Source organism: Zootoca vivipara, chromosome 8, assembly GCF_963506605.1.
Source record: "Zootoca vivipara chromosome 8, rZooViv1.1, whole genome shotgun sequence".
Taxonomy (NCBI): Eukaryota; Metazoa; Chordata; class Lepidosauria; order Squamata; family Lacertidae; genus Zootoca; species Zootoca vivipara.
In genome coordinates, this window is record NC_083283.1 from 43,507,088 (window position 1) to 43,532,077 (window position 24,990).

The 24,990-nt window shown below is 40.6% G+C and overlaps 1 protein-coding gene across 5 annotated transcripts in view; it reads left to right on the top strand.

Annotated features, from left to right (window-relative positions):
• KCTD1 (potassium channel tetramerization domain containing 1) overlaps positions 1-24,990 on the top strand; it is a 56,551-nt gene that overhangs the window by 22,330 nt on the left and 9,231 nt on the right. For 3 of the 5 annotated variants that reach the window (XM_035125392.2, XM_060277867.1, XM_060277866.1), the window contains exons 2-4: positions 6,632-6,810; positions 17,413-17,557; positions 22,462-22,767. In XM_035125392.2, coding sequence (XP_034981283.1) covers positions 6,647-6,810; positions 17,413-17,557; positions 22,462-22,767 — 615 coding nt within the window. In that variant the 5' untranslated portion in view covers positions 6,632-6,646. Of the gene's footprint in view, positions 1-4,913; positions 6,270-6,631; positions 6,811-17,412; positions 17,558-22,461; positions 22,768-24,990 lie in introns of those variants that run through there. The other 2 variants (XM_035125391.2, XM_035125390.2) reach the window with 2 other exon arrangements.

Genomic DNA, 24,990 nt, shown 5'->3' on the forward strand with positions numbered 1-24,990 from the left:
CTCTGTAGTATATGTGCATTATGTCAAGATGATAGTGCTGAATACGTATATTTTTTAAAGTTGATAAAAGAAGAGGCTGGCAGATTCAAGGGGAGGGGTTGCTTTTATATCACTGGCCAACCTCTGATTCAAAAGAGCCACTGGATTGTAAAGGTGATGTCTCTTGTCACCCCAGAGTGTCCAAACCTGAAATTATCTCTCTGCTTTCTCAGCCAAGATGGCAATTGGCAGTGTTTTTTTCCACTTCTGAGGGTGAAATTGCAAAGGGGAGAATAAACATCTAATGCACCTTCCGAAAGTTTTACGATGGGTGTTAGCTTCTCCTTGCTATTAGGTAGCTGATCTGGAACAATCCCAAGGGAATGTGCCACTGAAGTTCCAAAAGAAATAATTGAGTACTTCTGTGCTTCGTAAGTGCAGGCAAAAGAAAACAATCACTTTTGTCAAAACCTGGAAGAGTGAACTACCTTGGCATAAGTCAAGAACAATCAGGTATTCGCTCTCTGACCCCACCCCCGCAAAGGAAGACATATTGTTTCCTGGAGCTGTGTCAAAACTTGGGGATTAAATATCCTGCATACAATTTTATGTCCTACAAAACCACCCTTTCATTGGGGAATTGGGTGTGGGGGATATTTGGAAGACATGAAAGTATTTGTGGAAGAAGGACATTTGACCCTGTTGCAACAAGGCTGAAAGTCCCTCTTTTGCTGCACTCAGCGCATGAAAATGAGAAGCGTCAGTCAGGCTTGTTGAATATTGGAATGCATATTGGAATGAGCATTTGAATGCACATAGACTGTAGGAGCGTACATCTCACTGTTGTTGATGGAATGCATGCTTAAGATGTTTCATTCCATATCTCTGGAATCTGGCATGGCTAGAGTGGGCCTGGGATTCAGAATGAGGATGGTATGACTTTGCACTCCCTGACAATTCCTATATAGCACAGGGATGGGTAACCTGTGGCCCTCGAGAGGTTGTTGGACTACAATTCCCAACATCTCTGATCATTGGCCATACTGGCCGGGGTTGCTGGGCTGCGGGTGCACCCGGCATTTACCCATATGTGGCATTGCCAAATTTATGAGGTTGAAAATTTGGCACAGTTCTATTGTTTCCCAAAGTAACTTTGCCAAAGGATGTTGGCATTGATCGATGTTATTTTATTACAGATTTACAAAATAAAAAACATCAGTGGATGGTCCTCTTATCCACATTAGAGAACACAGCAGTTAAGAGTGCCAGCTGTGGTGTGTTGTCATACTGCATGTAGTAAGTTATGGCTGTTATCCTAATATTGCATTAGTTTGTGTACAGAGGTGTGCCACTTTGTATATTATCCCTTTAAAAGTGTGAGTAAGTAAATGTACAAAAGCATTACAAGAGCCCTGCTGAATCAGAGGCCCAAGGCCCATGTAGCCTAGCATCCTGTTCTCACAGGGGTTAGCCAGATGCTAATGGGAATCATATCCTGCAAGCCAGTTCTTAAATATTTTGCAAGCAGGATATGAATGTTAAAAATGCTGTAGGTGTCTCAGGTTGCAGCAGTATTGTGCCAGAGACTCCATAATGATTGTGGGCAGGACTGGGAGAAGTATCAAATATAGCCAGTTCTTAAATATTTTGTTGACATCTCAGGGAGCATGTTGAAGATATATTTATTTAATTATATGTATAGATAATTCCCCCCCCTCTAAGTTATAGGGATGGCATATAATATACAATATCCTGTTGCAGGATATTTAGGTTTCAATCTGCATACATAATTGACAGTATTGTTTAGTGATTTTTAAGAAGAGCTTTTTCATGTATATTTTGTTCTAATAGGAACAGCTGTGGTGCAGTTTGGTTAGGAACAGTCATGATGTTAATTTGAATAAATAAGTGTTAGTACAAATGTATAAACCAAGTTGATTTGAAGCCGATCACATGGTTTTGGTATTGATTCTGATTGCTTCTGTTGTTTTTTTTTTTTTAAAAAATAGTTTCTCATACACAGGGATAGGGAGAGAATTTGTCTAGGGCAGGCATCCCCAAACTGTGGCCCTCCAGATGTTTTGGCCTATAACTCCCATGATCCCTAGCTAACAGGACCAGTGGTTGGGGAAGATGGGAATTGTAGTCCAAAACATCTGAAGGGCCGAAGTTTGGGGATGCCTGGTCTAGGGGATGTAGGACCATTGCAATGTTTCTCTGCATTCCTACAGATGTATTCAGTTCATATTTTGACATCATATTTGCAGTGATTCAGAGTTCTTCATTCCTGAAAAGTTTGTGTGTGTAGTAGCAGTGGAGAGAACTATTTCATACATGTACACAGGAAACAATTGAAGAAATGGTTACAGCAATTGACTCAGATTCTAGCATCATGCGAACCTACGGAAAGTGAAGGATTAGCTTTCCATTAAGTTTTAATTCATTTTTATTCTGTAGCATTCATAAGAATCTTGTTTCTAGCTTCCAAAATATAAATGATGATGGTCCTTGACTATCAGGTTCCTCCTCAAATGTTTTCTCTCTCTGTCTCTCACATAAACCTGTAATATGGGGATAATAATATTGATGTATCACAGGAAAGTTGTAAGAATTAATTTGAAACTTAAATGGAAAGCAAAACACAAGGCAAAATAGTATATGAGTGTTGGTAACATTTGAGCATTAAGGATTTTAAGAAACCAGCATCAGTAGAAAAGGCAATTTTGAGGTCACAAATACACATTTGTATGAAAAAAGACTTTTTGGTTGGTAGATATTTGGCTCTGTTGGTACTGAAAAATAGTGGCTCAAAACCTTTCTGCTAAAATTACTGAGTATAGAATTGATTTCTCTTAGAAAATTCAGGGAAATTATGAAATTCATCAGAAACTGCATGCATTACATAATACCTGCATATGAGCATTAGATCTGGTCAGGTATATTTGCATATTTACCTGAGGGTCAGTGCAGCATGGTCTTTTAAGTTGTGAAAACACATGTATACATATTTGTGTGTGTGTATTTGATCAAGATCAAGACTGCATCACTTGTAGTGTTCTTAAGCTGGACAAATAATTGTAGTACATACTTACGTGCACACATACTTTAGAATCATTGCAAGAAAGAGAAATATGTTCAGCTAGGACAGTATTTTAAAGTGTCACAAAAGTGCAGAATCAGGGCCGTCTTAAGCACCTCTGGCGACGGGCTGCTGCGCGACGGGCGGGCGGGCTCAGCGTGCAGCGCTGCTGCCGAAGGCGCTGCTGCATGGAACAGCGGCCGGCCGGCGGGCCCTGGCCATAGGGCCGGCCCTGTGCAGAATGAATGTTGCACCCACATTAAAAAACAATACACACCAGAACTCCCAGGATGCATGTGCACAGTGAGCTTCAATGAAAGCATTGCAGAATTTTAAAGCGTTCAGAATTTTGGGAATGATAATCAAAGTGACGTGCTGTTTGTGAATTTCTGTAGTAGTGCCATTCCTAAAGTATGCATTTTCCTATTAACTGACACCATGTATAAAATGTCAGATGCATTATTTCATATTTCATTCCGTTCTCATCCTTCATAGAGAACAAAAGTCTCTGCTTTTGCAAAATGATATGTGTCTTGCATATTGCACTAGCATGATAAGGGCATTTGCATGTACTACTTTAATGGAAAAACCTTTCTAGATCAGTCTTCATACAAAACATTGCTTACCAGTAATGGCAGAATCATTGATGAGACTGTCATTCTGTTGGGCACATGGCTCTCCCCTTCTCTTGGAACTCCTGAAGTTGTATGAGATCAGGAGAGGCAGATATCTTAAATGGAAGATTTGTTGGTACATCTCAGAAGAGTGTTGCTTTGGCTCTCTCTCTCTCTCGCCCCTCCCCCCATTTGAAGGGTTTAGTGTTCTGCGTAGAAAGGTGGCTCATATTATTGGGACCTCTCACCTGTTCCTTTGCTATAAGCCAGAGACAGGGAACCTGTGGCTCTGGATATTGTTATGCTGTAACTCCCATCTTCCCCAATCAGCACGGTCAGTGATGGCAGAAGTTTTAGTTCAACAACATCTGAAGAGCCACAGGTTCCCCACCCCTGCTGTGAAATAAGCCCAACAAATATCAGCCCGACATATTTGTCAGGGAAAGGACTGTTTTCTAGTAAGGATTTATAGTAAACGTAAATATTGTGAGCTATGTTTTAAAGTTGTGTTGTTTATTAAAGGTAGAGAATCCACTTTCATGTCCTATGGTGAGCAATCTTGGGTTAGATTTTATTATATAGGATATACTGTACTTTCCCACTTGTGTCTGACCTTCAGTATTTAAAGAGTCATTTTTCAGAACTATCACCTGCTGTTCAAGTTCTAGTAAGGAACCCGAGAAAGATGATATATTAGAACATGCCAGATTTCCTTTATGAAAATATTTTCTTCCAAGTCCTTTTGACACTATTGTATTATAAATTATAATAGATATGGGGGGGAATCATAAAGAAAATCATACAGAGCTGTATCCAACTCAGAGTAAACCCATTAAAATTAATGGAACCGATTAGTTGTGCCTATTAGTTTCAATGGGTCTACTCTGAGTAAGACTAGCATTGGATACAATCCATAGTATGTTTCATATATAGACCACAAAGCTATTATTTGTTGTATTCCCAAACTCTTCATTTTATCTATAGCCATCTCCTAAACAATTTATTTTTCTTCTCTGTTTCCTAGCATTATGCTAAAGGAATGTACAGTCTTCCCACTCAAGGTGGTTGTGGGATGTGTAGACCTGTTTTTGTTGTTCTCCAAGTAGGGCACCCTGAGCGGCATGATCCCAGGGGCGCCATCTCGGCTGCCCGCCATGCCTCAAAACGCATGCCCCACCCCAAAACGTGCACCCCACCTCTGTGCGTGGCGCATCCCACCCCCAAACGCGCCCCCCGCCCCTGCGCACAACGCGCCCCCAGAACGCGCGCCACGTCCCTAGCGGCAGCATGCCTGCTCTCCGCCCCCGGTGGCAGAGCATGAAGCTCCGCCGCTGCTTCCAGCCTTTCCAAATCCTAAGAACATAGCATTCTTCAAATAGCAATGATAGAAGTCACATCTTAACTCCTTCTCTTTGCTTACATTATTGCTTTGTTTGCTGTCCTTTGGACCTAATTGTCTGGCCAAATATCCAAGAAGCTTGAATGCATTCTGCAACTGTGACCCTTAAACCTAGTTTCAATTATAAAATCTCTCATGTTGTTCTTTTTAAGTTTGAGCTATTGTTTTGAAGGAAAGTAGTAGATTTAAGCCCCCCCCCTTAAAGTGTTATCTTGTGCAGGCTCAGTTACATTGTCCAGTATATGCAGCTGCCTCTTTTCGCTGTGAATGATCCAAATGGTTCAGGCAGCCTTAGGCAGACATCACAAATATTGAAAAGTGTCCAACCGTTTTAGTGAAATAATATTTTAAATGGTCAGATACAGATTCATCTTTTAAAATGATGTGGTAGTACAATGTTTGGGCCTGCTACAAATGGAAATGTGTTAATAAATTTTATGTTTGTTCTTCGCTGTGCAGAACTATAAATACTCTGGTGAAGCTTATTATAATTTTATCAACCTCTCAGCCGCTTTATATGCAAAATGATTTACAATGCTTATCCCAATGGCCCAATAATCCTAATAACTCTGTGGGGTTGTTCTCATTTTATGATGGATAATTGGAATTAACAGTGCAACCCTATGCCTATCTGATTAGTTGAGTCCTCACAGGTTATTGCTGATAAGATGCGTATCAACCCTAAACAATTCTGTATCCTCAGTCGGTATATCCCAGCTACATCCTTAAGTGAATATGTTAGGAGGAAGTGCCGTTGCCTTAGAAATGTGCCCAGGTTTTGTTTTGTTTACATTCCAGAATTTTGAAACTGGTCTGCCTTGCTGGCTTCAGCAAAATGCTTTGCTTCGCTCTGCCCCACCCTGACTCCTTGCACAGCGCTAGTGCTTGCAGTTTACTGACATTGCATTTCCAGTTTGACTGAGGCGTTTGTTTCATCTGCATCTGCTTGTGGTGCTCCCTTTTGGAGATTTCTTCGGGAAGCTGCTCTGGGGATAGCAGCCTCTTTGGGTGCAGAGGGGCATCTGTCATAACTTGTATAATACAGTATTTACATGGAAAATGTCTTTCTCAAAGGCTCTCGGTGCCCCGTGTTTTACAGTACATGAACAGTTGGCTAGTCCAGGTGTTTCCTCTTCTGTTTGCGTGATATGTGAATTGGAAATTCAAGAGAAGAGTTGGCAGAATGGAAGAGCTGAGGGTTTGTATTTACCTATTTTAACTGCATAGTGCATAGGTGGGTTTGGGACATAGCAAAATCCTGCTTCTCTCCTCTCCCTTTGTATTTTTTGATCATTTTGTCATTATTAGTGACTTAATCTAGCTCTGAAGTGAGCACTGAGCTAGTTTACATTTTCAAACAGAAGATTGCAATGTAACTAGATTTCAAGTTTAACTGACTTCTTTTTTAATAAAAAAAAGAGAGAGAGCCATATTTAAAGATGGAGACTGAGGTTTGGTGCTGGTGATGTTGTATTCAGTCTTAAACATGAACTTAGCTGTGTTGTTGGCTTTTCTAAAATAGAAACTCAAATTCCTAATGGTGTTTGTGTCTTTTCACAGGACAGTCGGCCCAATATGTCAAGACCTCTGATCACTAGGTCCCCTGCATCTCCTTTGAACAATCAAGGCATCCCCACGCCAGCCCAGCTCACAAAATCCAATGCACCGGTACATATTGATGTGGGTGGGCACATGTATACCAGCAGCTTGGCCACCCTTACAAAATATCCTGAATCAAGGTAATTCTAAGGACTATGTTGCATGTCTCTGGCAGTCTTGTTAATTTACTCACTTCTATCCTCTGACCTCTGTAACCTTTTTACTTGGTGCAAAACCACTTCACTTGAAAGGGAATCCATACACGTAAAGTCGTAGTTAGAAAGCATTTTGCTAAATGAAACACACCAGTGGATTTTGTTTCTCTACCCAGAACCCACCAGTAACTGACCCACATCACTCATAAAGCAGATTCTTTTGGTGTTTTTCTTTGACACTTTCTGTTGGCATTTTGTCAGTCCTTCCACTCAATATCACCTCGGAATGATGGGTTCCAACTTAGCATTTGAATTATCTGCTTTAGAAGAAGAGGGTTGGCTTTCTTTTGGACCTGGAAGAGGGAGGAATTTTCTGTCATCAGAATCTGGGATAGAGGGTGTATCTGAACAATTAAAACATAAAATAATTACATTTTTAGACAAATATTTGCTACATAATAAACATGTACATAGTCCTGGACAAAAGCATTTACTGACATGCACCTGATCAAATGATGCATCTTTGCTAATTTTAATGTAATATTCTTTCTTTTTAAAGGAAACAAGTTACTTGGGTAACTGCAAATTTTATGTACTTACAGTACTCTAGTGAGTACTGTTGGTCTAGAGTTGGGCTTGAGTAATAGGTTTTTTAAACCTTCAAATTATTTTTATATAGACTTAATGACTGAAATCGCAAAAAGGGATTTGAGTATGCTAATCAGATGATCATCACTGTCATCTTTGACAGCACTAGTAATTTAGTCTGTGGGAGTGAAGCCTGGTTTCAGACCTCCCACGTGCTTCAAGCAAGTAGTGATTGGTGACTAGAATTATGTGTGCAGTATCAATTGGCATTTCAGTTTCTGATTCAGCTGGGAGTCTGCATGTGGAAGTCACATTTTACTTTTGGGTCCTCCTTGCTTAATCAGGTCCAACTGTTTGTTAGACACCATGCATTCAGTGTAGTAGGCCCACCTGAGATTAAATAGGCACCCACCTTGCAAAATTTTGGGTGCATAGCAAAGACTTTCTTGTTTTAGCAGGCATTTTAATGCAGCGTTTGAGTTGAAGTTAGATTTCATAATTATTTCTAAAGGTATTATTCTCTGTGTGCATTATTTTTACATGTTCCACTAAGATATGCTGATGATTAAATGGTATATACAGACGTACCTTGGAAGTCAAATGGAATCTGTTCCAAAACATTCAACTTCCAAGGCATGGCTTCCGATTGGCTGCAGGAAGCTCCTGCAGCCAACCAGAAGCTGTGTGGAAGCCCCATCAGACTTTCGGCTTCCGAAAGAACGTTCAAAAACTGGAACAATCTCTTCCAGTTTTTGATCGTTCAGGAGCCAAAACGTTTGGCAACTAAGCCATTCAAATTCCAAGGTAAGAATGTACATGTCTTAAATAAATAAATCTGTTTCCTGGGTCAGGAGAAATTGCATTTAGTTATAACAGGAAATAGTTATTATGTCATTACTGATATTGAGCAGCCATCTAGAGAGATTGATACAACACTACCTGCTAGATTTAGTATATTAGCTCTTGGTAGTGGTGGTGTCACTTCTATTTGAACCACAACAAAAATCTACTGTGCCTGCTCACAAAGTCATTAAAATTCACATAGTCAAATGAGCGGCTCTCATTAAGGAATGAATTCCACCCCCCTCAAGTGTTTTCCAGTTCACAGGTGATGCTATAGTGTCTTGGTCCATTATTGGTACAGAATAACTAATTGTAAACAAACTAACTGCAACAGTGTCTTCCCTTGTGTCAGCTTTCTTTTTTGTAGAAATTAAGAAAAATCTGTGGAAGCCAGACCTGTAGTATTCGTGATGTCAGGAGAGATTGGGCTCTTTCTAGAATATGACGGGTTGCAACATGCCAGTATTTATTTATTTTTACCAGTTTTAGTTTAGACTGCTAAATTATAAAATTTGTAGGAAGAGTGTGGTGATAAATGAGGAACAAAAATATCGTAAGTTGTTCACAAGCAATCCAAAAAAACCCAGAACTCTGGCATCATAAAGGAGCAGTAATAGTCTGGTCTTCAGCTGGTGGGTTGGGACCCACTAATCTGTGGTGGGCCCAGCCAGCAGCACTACCACCTTACAAATCCATGATCAAAATTTAAGAAAAGCTCTGTGTCCAAGCATGAAGAAACGTAACAATTCATATAACTTACTTTTCTGAGAATTCATGATGTTAGCGCCCCAGCTTCTGCTATGCTAGTCTCTCTTAAATTGCTATATGGTTTCAAAGCAGTTTAATATACTTCTTGTGTATAATTGCAGGACTAAACAGAGTCTGCTTGTAGCTTTACAGCCAACACCCATGGCCACCCACAGGGTATGTTTGAAGCTTCAGTATATAGCTGCCAAGTACTCTGCTGTTTCTTGCTGGCTTTGTTCCACTTTTTTGCTGGCTTTGCATTTGGAAAGCTTTGCCCCTTTTGAGATTTGTTTCCCAATGCTTTGTTAAAAGACAGCCACGAAGTGAGAAAGAGCCTTTGGATCTGATGGCATTATTTTCCAACTGACGAAATCTTACCTGTTCTTACGGCATTCTTACGGCATGCATTATATGAAATCACAGAAGGGAGAGAGGGCCACAAAAGTTTTACTTCCCCCTGTTATCGACACTCAGCATACCATCTCAAGCTATGTTTTTGCAATCAGAATTTTTCTTCTCTCTCTTTTCAAATTCTCATGTCTGCTGCTCTGATTTGTTGTTGGCTGAGGGCAAAACCAGAAGTTAGCTTAATTGCTTAGCTGTCTGTGTTTTTTTTCTTTATTTAATTACAGTCATAGGGACAATTTTTCCATTGGGACCACAAAGCGCAGAGAGGAGTTGTTTAACTCTTCCCTTCTAGCTGTGTTCCAAATGAAAACTGTCCCTGTGCAGGTAGAAGACTTAGGGACAAAACACTTCCATTGTCATCATTGAAAACTTGTTTCTAAGCCTCATAACTGCTGTGTGTGTGTGTGTGTGTGTGTGTGTGTGTGTGTGTGCGTGTGTGTGTGTGTGTTGGAATCACAGCTGGGGAGAAAAGAGTTAAATCCTCTTCCCCATACACTGTTGTCCCCAGGAACATTGCCAGTCCACACCTGTAATTAAGTAAAGGGGGGGGAACAAAGATAAAGTTGCCTGTTGTGCACTTACTGTAATGCTTTGTTTGACTTGGTTCTTTTGTAAGAGCATAAGGCGGTGGATGCTTAAATCCCATTGCTTATTTTGAATTTAATTCTACTCCATATACAGGGCTCATCAAAATTTACTTTCTACCATTTCCATTGCAAGCATCCTTTCCCTGTTTACAAAAATGAATAAACTGAGCATGTGTGAGGCTCATCCTAGTAGTGATACTGGCACTTTTCCTACCTCCAGAGTTCAGCATGATGTCTTTGTCTCACCTCTGCTCAACTTGGAGGATGTTCAGGATCAGTGACAAGCGCAAACCTTTGTTTGTCCTTGGTAGACAGCCAGGCTTGTGGCTCCTGCCCCTGCATGTGTTCAGCTACAGTCTTGCTTTGTGGCTTCCCATATTACCTTTTTCAACAAGCCAGCATGTGATTTTGGTGTAGACCAAGGACGGGCAGCAGGATCTGAGCAGCAAGGTGGGTGATTATCTCCCCTACCCTGCAGGCCACATCACACTCTTGTCAGGTGACCTGGTTTTGCCCATGCAGTTTGAAATCAAACCATTTGGGCAAAGGTACATGTCATGGTTGGGCAAAAAGATTCCTGCATTGCAAGGAGTTGGACTAGATGGTCCCCATGGTCCTTTCCAACTCTAAAATTTGATGATTATATTATCTGAACACCTGTAACAGCTTTTCATTTCATTGACAATCATGTAGTTCTGATCAGAGCTTGTTCCAGCACTTTTTCCTGCCATTTCCTCTTTGCTGATGACTTCTATATCTTCCTACCACCACCCCAGTTTTTGTTCCAACATTCAGCCTTCCATAGAAACATTTCACAGTGAAGAGGGAATTAAAGAAAGAAGACATTTAAACTATAAAGTTTCCTCATACCTCCTCCTAGCTCAGAGGCCCCTCACAGCCCCCAAATCCTCTGGCATTTAATGAGTGTGTTCTTATTCCAGAAGTAGAAAGTTCAGAACAGGCTTTGTTTGCATGCTTATAATGGTAAAGGGACCCCTGACCATTAGGTCCAGTCACAGAAAACTCTGGGGTTGCAGCGCTCATCTCGCTTTACTGGCCGAGGGAGCCGGCATACAGCTTCCGGGTCATGTGGCCAGCATGACAAAACCGCTTCTGGCAAACCAGAGCAGCACACGGAAACACCATTTACCTTCCCGCTTGGAGCGGTACCTATTTATCTACTTGCTTTCAAACTGCTAGGTTGGCAGGAGCTGGGACTGAGCAACAGGAGCTCACCCTGTCGCGGGAATTCGAACCACTGACCTTCTGACCTAGGCTCAGTGGTTTAACCCACAGCGCCATCCGCGTCCCTTTGCATGCTTATACAACACATCTAAATATCTATTGTGGTAATCCTGTAAACCCCATTCTACAATCTAGGGAGTTAGCTCCACTCCCAGTAATCAAGTAAAGTAAGTTCTGGGTTTCAGGCCCCTTTTTTGTTATTGTACCAGCCACCCTTGAGTTCTGCTTTCTCTTTGAAGTTTCCTTTTCCTGTACAGATATGTTGGTAGCTGTGTGACCTCTGAGCCAAGCTAGTCTTCCTCTGTGCATTCTCCCTCTTTATGTGCTACCAAAGAAGAGGAGAGCCTGTGTACCATTTTGCTACCAATTCCCAGCATTGACCTTAAGCAGCCTATGTTTACGCCCAGACAAATCAAGAACAATGCAGCGCTGAATACTGTCAGCCTCTGTCTCCTTAACACGCATGGTTTTGTTTTGTTTTTCAAACATTAAGATATAAATGTTATGAAGCCTGCATTAATACCTGAATAAATTTATAATGTGTATTTTTTCAGCTGAGTGAAGAGATTCATTCTATATTTTTATTTTATGATAGCATTTGCATCTGTCATGTTCATCCCAAGTAGTTAACACATTATTGCTCTTGTAATGACCGCATCAAATTTTATTTTCACCAATTCAATCTCTGTTTTCAACCCCCAGAAATCTATAATTGTACAATAAATTGGAATGAAATTAATCCCTTGTGAGACATAAATTAAAATAAATAAAGATTGTGGGATTATTATATTTTATTTTATTTAGGCTGCAGTGGCTGCAATTAAGCTGCAGTGGACATTACCAGTAAGCATACATAACCCACACATGTGAATGGGATAGGATGACTTTTAGCTGTTCATGTAATTTATTAACCACTTCTCCGTTAAAAAATGCTCCAAAGCTCCAACCCTAATCCCACTTACCTGGGAGCAAGCCCCTTTGAATTCAGTATGGCTTACTTCTGATTAGACATGGTTAGGATTGTGCTTTAAGATAATATGACATGTAAAAGTAACTGATTGACCGACTTAATTTTTATTCAAAGTATATATTTTGAACTTGGCAGTCAAGTACCTGATTAAAAAAGAAAAAGAAATTGAGAGAATAGAAATGTTCTTGTGTTCTTCAGTTGTCTCAGGTAGGTAAAGGACAAGGCAGAGCAGACAGCAGTGTGCAAAAATTGTGCACATTGTAGTAGTTGCATATGCTCCCTGCAGGTACAAGATTTCTGGATTTCTGTGCCCATGAGTTTTTTCAAGACCTGTTTGTGGCCAGTGTACTTACTAGTGTGGATGTTGGTGGGTCCTTGCCTTGCTGCACTTGGGATAAGTCAATCCCTGTCCCTGACCTGCGAATCTGTGAAATGTTCTCTGCTTCATTTGACAAATTTTTTGAGTTGTCAGTGCACTTGAGCTCTTCTGTGTTCCTTCTGTTAAAATATCCCTGCAGTAATTTATTTTGGACAGAATATCCTGTCAGGAGAGCATAGATTCACTTGTGTCTTCCATATGCCCATAACACATATCCAGCTTTAATTTCAAAGCAGAGGCTGTAAGATTTAATTGAAATGGGTTTTTACCCAGTACAGTGAGTTTTCACTAGGGTTGTGTGTAGTTACCTGAATATAATTGTGAGGAGATTATGTAACATGGTCACAAGGTACTGGTTTATACATAAACATAGAGATCTAGTTTGCGTAGTAACTGCTTTCCCTTTTATCCTCATTAGTGGTAGCAATTAATTTACACTCTTGTGCAACTACATATTATGTCTCGGGTACTAAGGCAGTAATTTATGGCTTTACGCAAGGAGCCAGAACCGCAAATTCTAAACAGTAGCAGCAAGCATTTCCAGGCCACAGCTCCTCTGCTGATAGTAGGTTCTAAACCTGCCTGGCCTTGTTTAAGATTCAACTGAATGAGGTCCAGAACACGCTGCTCAAGTAAGTTCATTAAAACCCTTCTTAGCTTCCCTTTTATCCATCTGAAAATTGATTTCTTTTTAAACGGTTTAAGAAGATGCTTCAGGGCTTCAGAGCCTATATTAAAAAAATGAAATCTCTTCCTGTCTTGGAGCAACACAAATAGTCAATACAAAATTGACAAATGATCCTTTAAGGATATCCATTGAATCCATTATCTCCAGGCCCCTGTGTGAGACACTTCATCACAAACATCATCATCTTGATGATACATTGCAGAAGAAACAAGGTGAAAATCAGAAAACTCCCCACCCCCAGTATTTATAGGCAGACTGCCACAATCATGGAAGTAAACCAGTATAGGTTGGAATTGCTTTCCCTTCTTGAAAGTTAACTCGGTTATGTTTAACATATTTCAAATGGAAAGAAACAAACTGTTTTATGTTGAAAGCATTTCTCGTAAGGGATAGATGATAGGTTATACCATGCAACAAATCCTTTCAATGAAAACCAATTTGTAAAAGGCTTGCAAACTTCTTAACAGGCTATCGTCGTAGGGAATGCTGCCCCCATATCGAGGGAGGCTATTCAGTTGTGGCATCCCCTCTAGGGAACCATGTCCCATCTGAGTTGTGGTAGGTATTCACATTGATGGGATTTTGACTCATTTATTCTTTATCTAGCCTCCCAGTCTTTAATCTGTGTTAGGTTTCTATTGTTGTTGTTGAATTACTACTACTACGGCACTACGGCACTACTACTAAAATTTCTTTACTGCCCTTCATCCGAGGATCACAGGCAGTTTACAATATAAAAACAAAAAAATGCACACCATAGTAACAAACAAATAACCCTGAACAGTGCTTAAAAGGCCATAGATTGTTTAATTAGCCAAATGCCTAGAAGAAGAGGAATGTTTTTGTTTGGCACCTAAAGATATGTAACAAAGGCACTAGGTGAGCCTCTGGGGAAAGCATTAAATGGGGGGAGTCACCCTCCAAAAATTGTATTGTGACTCTCCAGACCTCTTGTAGAGAAGGCATATAAAGAAGGGCCCCAGATGATTGCAGGGTCCAGTTTTATTCTAATTGTTACATTGTGATACATCACTTTCTGGTTTTTAGTCGTGTAACAATATTGTTAAATGAATCATTTAATTATACAGTATTAATTTTTCAAACGCATCTCCTCCTGATGTTATTTAACAGATAACAGGGCTTCACTGAGAGCACAACTCATGTGAAATCTCAAGAGTTCATAGAAAACAGTATGCAGAGAAGATGACTAGTTGTCGAAGTGAACAGGAACCCAGGGATAGGGTGGCATCAAGCCTGGAAATTTCTAGGAATCTAGAAAACGGGGAATGAAGGCAAACTCATCAGGACCGATGATTAAGGGGTTTTGTTCCCATCTGAGTCAATTCCAGTAGACTTAGTCTTTAGTTTTTATACATTGAGTATCAGACCTAGCCAGGGTTCACACATCCTTGCCTTGGAGCTAGATTGGCTGGCACCAGCTGCTGAGCAACTTCATATCTGTTCTCCTCTTGAATAAGGGCTGACTCTGTCTTACTGAGTTGGCTAGCACAAACTTGTTTAGGAAAAAAGAGGGAACTGGTCAAATTATGCAAGTGATTGCTTAACAGCAACCACAGATTGGATGGCTTTAAAAGTGGATTAGACAACTTCATGGTTTAGAAGCCTATGTTCTACCTCCACTGTCAGAGGCAGTATGGCCCTGAATACCAATTGCTGGGTATCACAAGTGGGTTCAGTGCTTTTTTGCTCAAATCTTGCGTTCAGACTTCTAAAGGATTGGCCACTGTGAGAAAAGGATGCTGGAAGAGATTGGCCATTGGCCTGGTCTGGCAGGGCTTTTCATATATTCTTATGTTCTTAACTTCAATTTCTCTCACAGATTTTACTCTTTTTACATTGTTCATATTGTCAGTCATTTTCAATACAATACGAATATCACTCAGGAGAAAAGATGTCAGGGTTTGTTTGTTTTTAGAAGCAAAACTACATGAATGTTGACAAATGTCTGGGGAACCAGTCGAACCCACTCCATTTTGAAACATTTCTCGACCCTTTATTCGTTCATTTTTCTATTTATTTACTTTCTTCAAAGACAAGTTTCCCAATATAAATCTTCGATCTTGTTAAATCTGTGAACAGTTCATTTGCCTCTCGGGTTGCATTTTGAGTTTGTACAGCTGCTTTCTGCCTTGGGCCACAGTGAGTCTGACAAAAATTATCAGTTTCATCGGGTTGCTACTTGGAAGTTCAGAAGCAAATATTAAACCAATTCAGACATGTGTGAGAGACTGACCTTCTGGATAGGAGGATGAGGTACATTGGCGAGCACAGTGGGTGGGTGGTAGGGATAATGGCAGGAAGAAACATCAACTTGCCTTTTAAACTACCTTATCCTGTAAGTGGCTTTATAATGGAAATTGTGGACCTAGAAAGGAGAAGAAAACATGGTGAGGTCTCTAAAGGTGACATAAAAGTAACAGGCATTTGTTCCAATGGGAAACATTGGTAAGAATAGTCTTGACATCCACATCCCATTTTATTGATATTCTTTAAAGCTTGGGCCACTAGTGTCTGCTTGCTTTGATATATGACTAATAATAATGAGACCAACAAACCTGTTGCCTAATGGGGGCTGTGCAAAGTCATGACCCATGTGATCCTGCTGAATGTTTTCTGCCTTCGAGACAAGAGAAGTCTTGTTCTAAGTGGTCAGTTTACTTTGTAAATTGCAAAAGAAATAAAGTCCTAAAATTAGGGTCTTTGGGCACTTTAATATGTAATCTGAATGGGCTGTTCCTGAAAGTCAGTGAAGATCAGTGATTTCACAAAGTGAAAATATACGCTTTAAAAATACAAATTACTAAATTGTATGCAGATTTAATAGAACCTGACCCTAACTGAGTTGCATTTCTCTGTGTCATGTTGTTGTTCACATAAAATTAGATAAATTGATGAATGTTTGGGGTAGATCAGCAACATAAAGAATACAGAATGTGATATAAATTGGAGGCATGTATGGCGTTTCTCTGATACCAATAGTCTGAAAATCTTGTATGTGGAACTGAGAGTGGTCCTCTGTCCAAAGCTTTTAATGCCTGCTCTAATGTTAGCAACCTCACTGGCTCCACCTTGATTGACATTCACTCACAGAAGGTCATTATATATTTTATTTTGAAAATAAATCAAATAGGACACTAGAGGGGACAGCCAATATCAAATTGCTGCTCATCCGGGAATCTGCAATCCAAAACCCAGTCCTTGCTGACTTTGACCCATGGAACAATGCCAGCATGGCAGAGTGTGCTGGCAGAGTGATACTTGCATCACTCCATGGGTGGAAATCAGCATGGAACTCCCTGTTCCACCTGCAAAATGGGTGGGTGGAGAGAAGGGCTAGTGGCAGAATCCCTGTTGGTAACAGCTGGTGGAAAACCTCAAAATGAGGCATTCCAGCAACAAAGGAGCTAAACTATCCCAGGATATGTTGGATTCAAAACCAGCCCCTTTGCCCCTATTTGACAGGAAGTGGAAATGATGGATGAAAAATGAAAGGCTAATGGCATCATAAGAAAAATGAAATGCTGAAATGGTTCTCTTCCGATTTAGAATTGCAACCCTGATGTCTTTCACATGTGGGGGAGGAACACAACCCTAAGAATGAAAACATGAAATATTCAGAATATTAGAATCAAAAGAGAGTGATTACCAGATTTCACGTGATTAGATTATTTTGGTTTAGAGCCAAATACCGCAAAAAATATCAGCCCTGAAGGTTTATGTTGCAATCAGTTTTAAATAGAAGAAAATTATGTGCATGGGTAAAAGTACTTCTAATGGGCATGCCTTCTTCATCCAGCATCACTTTCAAAGATGTTTTAAGAAACTACAGTATTGAAATGGAAATGCATTCCGTAATGCCCTATTTTCATTGTAAATATCTGAGACAAGTGCTCTCATTAATATTAAGTTCAAAATTGATTCAAAAATTCACATTGATAACATATCACTGTGTCATATCCATTGCCATAATATTCTTTTCACCATGAAATGTTACTATCACTGAGCTCGATTAATGCAAAAACATGGATTCAAGAAATTCCAGTGACCAAGGTCAGTGACTCCTAGTGACTTAAAGATGCTGACTGCAAATTGACTTTTCTCTCATTTTCAGAATTGGGAGGCTTTTTGATGGCACAGAGCCAATTGTTTTGGACAGCCTGAAGCAGCACTACTTCATTGACAGAGATGGCCAAATGTTCAGATATATCCTGAATTTTCTACGAACATCAAAGCTCCTCATACCAGATGATTTCAAGGTGAAATTTTATGCATCGTCATCATCCTATTTGAAATGTTTAGAAAGGAGGTAGCTTGAGTAATCAGAACTGCCATGTGCCAGGAGCAAGGCTTGTGGGTTGCATTGATGGATGCTGGCAAATAATAGATCTCTTAAATGAATATTTGAAAATATTGAGCTTACAGTTTGACAAGCGAATTATAAAACATATTTCATATCATGGGAGGAGTCTATGTGTGTAAAGCAAGCTTTCACCTGATATTTCCTGAACACATGAACAGGAAGGCAGTGCCAATGAATACAGGAAAGTGTGAGTTGAACCAGCAGACACTCTTAAACTGTAGACATCCATACCTTTGAATGGGTCCCATGCAGTTTGGTTGCCATTTGTATCATAGAGGCTTAACCTATGATCATAAGCCACCATAAGGGTAAGATTGTCAGCTGTACTCTGATTGAAGACTGCTATCTTTCCATTTTGAGTCCCTGAGAGGCACATGGAAGGTAGGTCTGTAAACAGCTACCAGTCTAATAGTTAAATGGAACCTCCAAATGGAGAACAATGTGCCCCTGAATACCAGCTGCCCGTGGACAGCAGTAGGGAAGGGCCACTGCCATTATGCCAGGGGTGGGGCACATTCCCACCCAACCCGCAGTCTCGTTTCCCCTGATTTCCCCAGCAGCCGGTGGCCGGTGTTGGGAACAAGATGGACTGTTGTCTAATCCAACAGGACTCTTAGCAGCCTTAGGAATGCTGTCAAAACCTTGGTCACTCAACCTGTTTATTGTGTTTTCATCTTTATTCATTTGCAGAAGGTTTGCAAAGAGGTTAGAGAATGGCCCCCGTTGATTGAGTATTCATTCTGATTTGTTCAGAGCTTGTGTATCATGCTAAGTAATTGTTGTCCCTCACTTTTCTTACTTGTAAAAAGTTCAGATTGTTTTTTGGAAGCAGGCTGGTTGTGCAAGAGCACCAGATCCACTTTAACTGCACAACCTACACGGTTGAATCCTACTCGCAGAATACAGCAACAGCCTCAGAGCCTCAGAGCAGCCCCCATGCAGAATCTTGATTTGAACCACATAATTGTAGGTTATTCATATAAATGATCTACTTTAAGGTTATCCAGACGTAAGTCCCTGGATTTACAAATCAGCCCCCATACAGAATCCATTGAAGTTGAAAAGTTTCCCTGGATTCATTGAAAAAAATCTGGTAACCTTAATCTACTTGAATGAGCAATGTAACCTGTGACCAAGGAGCTCATGTTTTATTTATTTTTCTTTGCTGCATTTGTACTCAAGTTTCCTTCCAGGAGATCAAGGTGGTATGCATGTTCTCATCTTTCTTTCTCTTCCCTGTTTATCCTCAAAATAATCCCGTGGTGTTGACTAAGGGAGAATAACTGGTCCAAGTCACCCAGTGAGCTTCATGACTAAGTGGAGATTTGAACCTGGCTTTCCCCAGTCAGTCCCACTACTTTTCTGTGGGACTTACTTAAGTGTATTTAGGATCGCAATTCTGAAGAATGAAATTATCCAGTACAAGGATGCAGCCTATTTAAACTAAGATAAATGATAGATAGATAGATAGATAGATAGATAGATAGATAGATAGATAGATAGATAGATAGATAGATGGATGATAGTGAAAATGTGGGTCCTATCAGCAAAAATAATACACTTCCATAAGCGTGCAGAAAAACTTTTTAAAAAGGCACTCCTGTCTTCCACTGCCTCCCACAGTTTGGTCAGCTTTAGTCTAATTCATAAAACCTATTCTTACTTTAAACAGCAGGCTTTTAAAACTATACACCTCTGTGTGCCATCATAATTAAAATTTTCTTGCCCTCCTTTTTTTAATCCGCACCTTAGTACGATGTGCCCTAACATGGCATTTGTTTGCATTCAGGTGGGTTCCCCCCCCCTCTTATTCAGATTTTTGGGGGGAGGAACCGTGAAAAGAGGTGAAGAATTTCAAGATACTGTGTAATTGTTTTATCCCTCTTGCTTGAGGGGCTGTATTTTCACACACACACACACACACAAAGGTTTTGTGTGAGCACTCTTAAAAACCCAGCCTCGGGTTATTGGAAACATCTGGCCCCACTTATCTGCTCAGTAGGAAAATCAAAACGTGTTTGACTGATGAAATGAGTTCTAGCTCCAGCCACAGAGCTAAACTGCAGTCTTTACAAAACCCCGAAGTACCAACTTGCCCTTCGCAAGCATTCTTAGGGCACACCACTCTTTAAACGGCACTGTCTATAAATAGCCTTTAAGCGCATATGTCCGCATGAGACTCAGCATCTGCCTGTACACTGTCCCTAATGGTTCTTTCCTGAAGGTAGGTCAGTCATTTAAAGGGGGGGGTTGCCCTTGTTGTTAACTATTCATATTTGTTTTCAGTGTAGGTAAAAACAGAATTAAAACCTAGCCGTTTTGAATTGTGGCAATGTCACTGTCCATTCTGTTTTGATACATAAAATAACCGAGTCCGGTTTTGAAGAGACTTTCAAGGTCACCTAGTCCAAACTTGTGCCATGGGCAGGATTCTTTAGACAGAAGGTATCTCTGACAAATTTTTCCTCTTGGAAGAAGTCTAGAGAACAAGATCTTATCACTTTTTGTGAGCAGCATTTTCCACATACAAGCACTTCTTACTCTCCAAGCTTGAACCAGCTCTTGCTACAGCTGGAACCAGCTGCTTACCAGCTAGTCTTCCTCCATTATTTGAAAAATTCTTATACTCCACCCAGACCTTGATCTTCCTCAGCTTAACTTACACAATTGTAATACAAATGTTCAATTCCTGGTTTTTTCCTTGCTGATTTTGATTTCTCTCTAGCTTTTGCTGGAATTTTTAAACTGGACATTATGATCCTGGTAAGGCCTATTTTGTGGGCTTCATATGTCATGGGCCAATTCAGAACTTTGGGTGTATCTTAAATACTTTTCAGGTGGGGTCCAGACAGCTGCAGGCCATACCTCTCTGATCCTCCATCTACTTGGTGGCCAGGCTAGCTAGTCATTTCCCTGACTCTTATGATGTTTTAGAAATGTGCTGGTTTGTTTTCTGGTTGGGGCAGGGGGGTGTTACTGTTTCATCTGGTATTGTAGAGTTTTAGCTTCATTGTTTTGCATAAACACACACAAACACACATTTTCTGTTTGTTATCTTCTTTGTAAACAGCATAGCTTTTTATTGCATGTATTTATGTTTTCAAATGTAAGTTTCTTGAATACTTTTTAGGTAACTAATAAGTCCTAAAAATAATTCTGGTATTAAGCGTTATATACAAATACTAGTGTCTTTCAGCCCGTTCAGTAAACGGGCGCTAGCCGGGCGGGAACAGAGGGGAAGCCCTGGGACCGCGCAGGCGTCGCCTCCGTCGAGCGCCTGAGGCCCACCGGCCCCTCCTCCGCCTCCTCCCACTGTCCCGAGTGGCGACAGCCTCCTCCACCTCCCTTCTCCTCCTCACCTGAAGCTAATAGATTATGTTCCCTTTATCCATCAGTTGTCATATCAAAGGGAATGTAATCTCCCCCCCCCCATGTGTCCTAAATTACTGCATTTCCATTTCGATGCTTTCAAACACCAGTCTTTACAACCTTCCCTACTATATTAACTATATTTCTGTAACAAATGTCGTATCTCTTCCTTCTTAGATGGTCTGGTCTAGAGGCCAGTCTGTATTCAGCACTCGCTTTCTCTTGTTTGCATTTATTCTCAACTGTACGATAAACTGGGAACTAGCATGGCAATTGCCCTGCATCTAGTCCCCATCCGCAGACTTACTTGTATTCTGATGTCACATGTGCTTTCCTCAAACTTGCTCTGCATCAGTTGTCATTGGCAGGGGCAACAAAATGCTTAAGAACATAGGAGGCTGCTCTATTCTGAATCATGCCAGGCTTAGTCTATCTAGTTCAGTACTGTCAGTACAGCCTTACTTAGAGATGCGAGGGACATGGGTGGCGCTGTGGTCTAAACCACTGAGCCTCTTGGGCTTGCCGATTGGAAGGTTGGTGGTTCGAATCCCCGTGACGAAGTGAGCTCCTGTTGCTCTGTCCCAGCTCCTGCCAACCTAGCAGTTCAAAAGCATCCCAGTGCAAGTAGATAAATAGGTACTGCTGCGGCAGGAAGGTAAATGGCGTTTCCGTGCGCTCTGGTTTCCGTCACGGCGTCCCGTTGCGCCAGAAGCAATTTAGTCGTGCTGGCCACATGACCCGGAAGGCTGTCTGTGGACTAATGCCGGCTCCCTCGGCCTGAAAGCGAGATGAGCACCACAACCCCATAGTCGCCTTTGACTGGACTTAACCATCCAGGGGTCCTTTACCTTGACCTTTTACCTTAATTAGAGATGCAGGGAATTGAACCTGGGATCTGCTGCAGGTAAGCCTTGTATGCTACAAATGAGCCATAGTCCTCCCACCCACCAGCCCCACCCCCCAACAAACAGTATAATAACTGCCTGGACATGGGTAAGCTTACTACTCATAGGGGAACAGAAAAATATAATGCAAGGCAGCAGCACCCCTATTTATTGTTGTGTGTATTTCTTCCATAGGACCTTCTTAGTTGGAGAAGGTGAGCAGTTCCTATCCATGTGCTGAAGTGAATTCAATATTGAGTTTATATATATAGTTTATATATATATATATATATATATATATATATATATATATATATATATATACTGTAGATGTAGGATGAGATCCAATGTTGCATCGGTAGGCAGTCCCTCTGTCCCCCAACCTTCCCATAGCTGTTTTTGGGTGGCAAACAAGAAAGAGGCTGCAGTGGAAAGGAAAGGATGAGGAAGTCTGTTCCACAAGCAAGTTGACAATGTTGGATTGTCATTCGTACCCTATAGCGGCATGTATGTTTCTCATTGGCAATGAAAATTATGTGTCTTACAGGATTACAGCTTGTTATATGAAGAAGCAAAGTATTTTCAGCTTCAGCCCATGCTAGGGGAGATGGAAAGGTGGAAACAAGATCGGGAGACATGCCGGTTTTCAAAATCCTGCGAGTGTTTGGTTGTGCGAGTTGCTCCGGATCTTGGAGAGAGGATTACCTTGAGCGGCGACAAGTCTTTGATAGAAGAGGTTTTCCCAGAAATTGGTGATGTGATGTGCAATTCAGTCAATGCAGGTTGGAATCACGACTCAACACATGTCATCAGATTTCCTTTAAATGGCTATTGTCATCTCAATTCAGTTCAGGTATGTAGACACCAGTACATCAGTTTTTGGGCAAGCTGGTAAATATGTGGACTAGAGTAAGATTTTTTAAAAAAAACAAAAACATTGAAAGTTAAGCAATCCAAGCCCTTCCTTAGAGGATCAGTTGTATTCTTTTTCTTATTATTTATTAAATTCTTATTATTTATTACATTTGTATACCATCCTTTATTCATAGATCTCAGGGCAGTTCGCAACATAAAAATACAATATAAAAAACACAAAATACGTAAAAAAATAAGAACAAAACCAACCCAATGATTCCCCCTCCCACAACACATTTTATTTGATACACTGGGTCTAATGGCTTGTGCTGAACCTATTCAGTAGATAATAGAGCATGCAGATGCTTCTGAGAGCAACGCGGTTTCCATGTTCTCAGTAGCATCTGCATATGACATGATGAGAAGAGCCACATACTGTCACTTAAATGAATTGGGTTAGTGAAAAAATATGTTGCAGAACTCATCTTGGAAGGTATTGTTGAATTTCTACAGGGAAGATACATAGGAGGCTAACCATTTATGGAACAACCTGTGGTGGCTTATGGAATTTCTCTCCACTCCATGGTATCATGTTTTAGGAGCTATTTTCAACCATTGTTGCGGGTTCAGGAACATTTTATTTAGCTGCCAGAATTTTAAAACATCTTAATATTCTACATGATTGACACAAGACCTGTCTTTAGTACATCAATCAACTAGTACTTCTACCCCTTTATCCTACACTGCTTTACCCTACACTTTCCTACTGTGGGGAAACAGTTGAAGTTTGAATATTATGCCTTCTCAGTCTATACACAAACACACACACATACAGAGAGAGAGAGAGAGAGAGAGAGAGAGAGAGAGAGAGAGAGAGAGAGAGAGAGAGAGAGAGAGAGAGAAGACACAATGCAGTGAAAAATTCCTGAAGAATAAGGTCTGGTCATATCTGATTAATGCTCAACACCTGTATTCTAAGCAGTCTTTAAAAGACCTTGCCTTGAACATTTGTTTTGTTCTGTTTTAATCAATGTCTTTTAATTTACATTGAACATTCAAGATTAAAACAAATCCCTACAGCTACAGTTTAAAGATACCAGCTGCATCCTGCCCCAGATCATTTTAACTTTGACTTCTAAACACTGAGCCAAATAACGAAGTTCAGAGATCACAGAAATACTAGAGGATTGGAGATTATGAGCACGTTTACATCCTAACTTTCTTCCATCATGAAGTGGTCCTAAATGGTCTCTCTTCCTAGATGGTCTCCCATCCAGATTCAAACCACCTTAGCTTCAGCACTATGGGTCCATCATGTGCCCTCAGAACATGCTCCTGGAGTTCCAAAAGCATGGAGCATTTATCAGGAAAACCTTTGTGTGCCTGTGTCATAGGCATTTAGAATAATCAAGAGATGCTTACATTAATCTTAGTGATCACATTAGGTGAGGGGATTTTCTTTTTTAGTTTTCCAGTGAGAGTTTGAAAGGGAGCCTAGGTGTTAATGGAGTTGTACTCCTACACCACAATCATCTGCATGTCTACTCAGGAGTAAGCCCTATTGAGTTAAAGGCACTCAGCAGGTGAGCAGTAAGTCAGATCAAAGGCAACAACCTTGAAATTAGCAGACTTTTCATGTACTTCCTTCCAATTTAGATATTTCCATACAGATGTTAGGTGTGTCTCATCTCTCTGTACACATGTTAATTGACTTAGCATAGGGCCCTACAGATATCCTTTATATTGTGCATTCATGAAAAGTTATTCTCACAATAGTATTGTAGTGATTATAGGCAGCTTCACTTTCGATTCCATTTGCTCCTGGAAAGGTTTTGGGGCAAACATACTACTTAGTTTCCAGCAGTTGCATATCTCATAGTTTGCTACTGAAATCCTATAACTTTCCATACCATAAAAGTTCGCAAGGGGAGGGGGGTTGTCCTGCTTTTGTTGTGCCATAGCAGAACTGTCTTTCCAGGTGGCAAAAATATAGCATCTTTAGGGAAGCATCATAGAATGCCTGAAAAAGTGGAACGATGTGTGGGTGGTCCAGTATAAATCCACCACTAATGCACTATTATTGCATCAATGACCTGTTGGAGTACCCAAAATAAAGCCCAGTATGGAAGGCTTGTAAGACACTGTACCTCTATCAGTTCACTTGTTATTGTCATCACCACTGACATCAACTAGTGACCAGTTGGCCATGGATTGGGAGAAA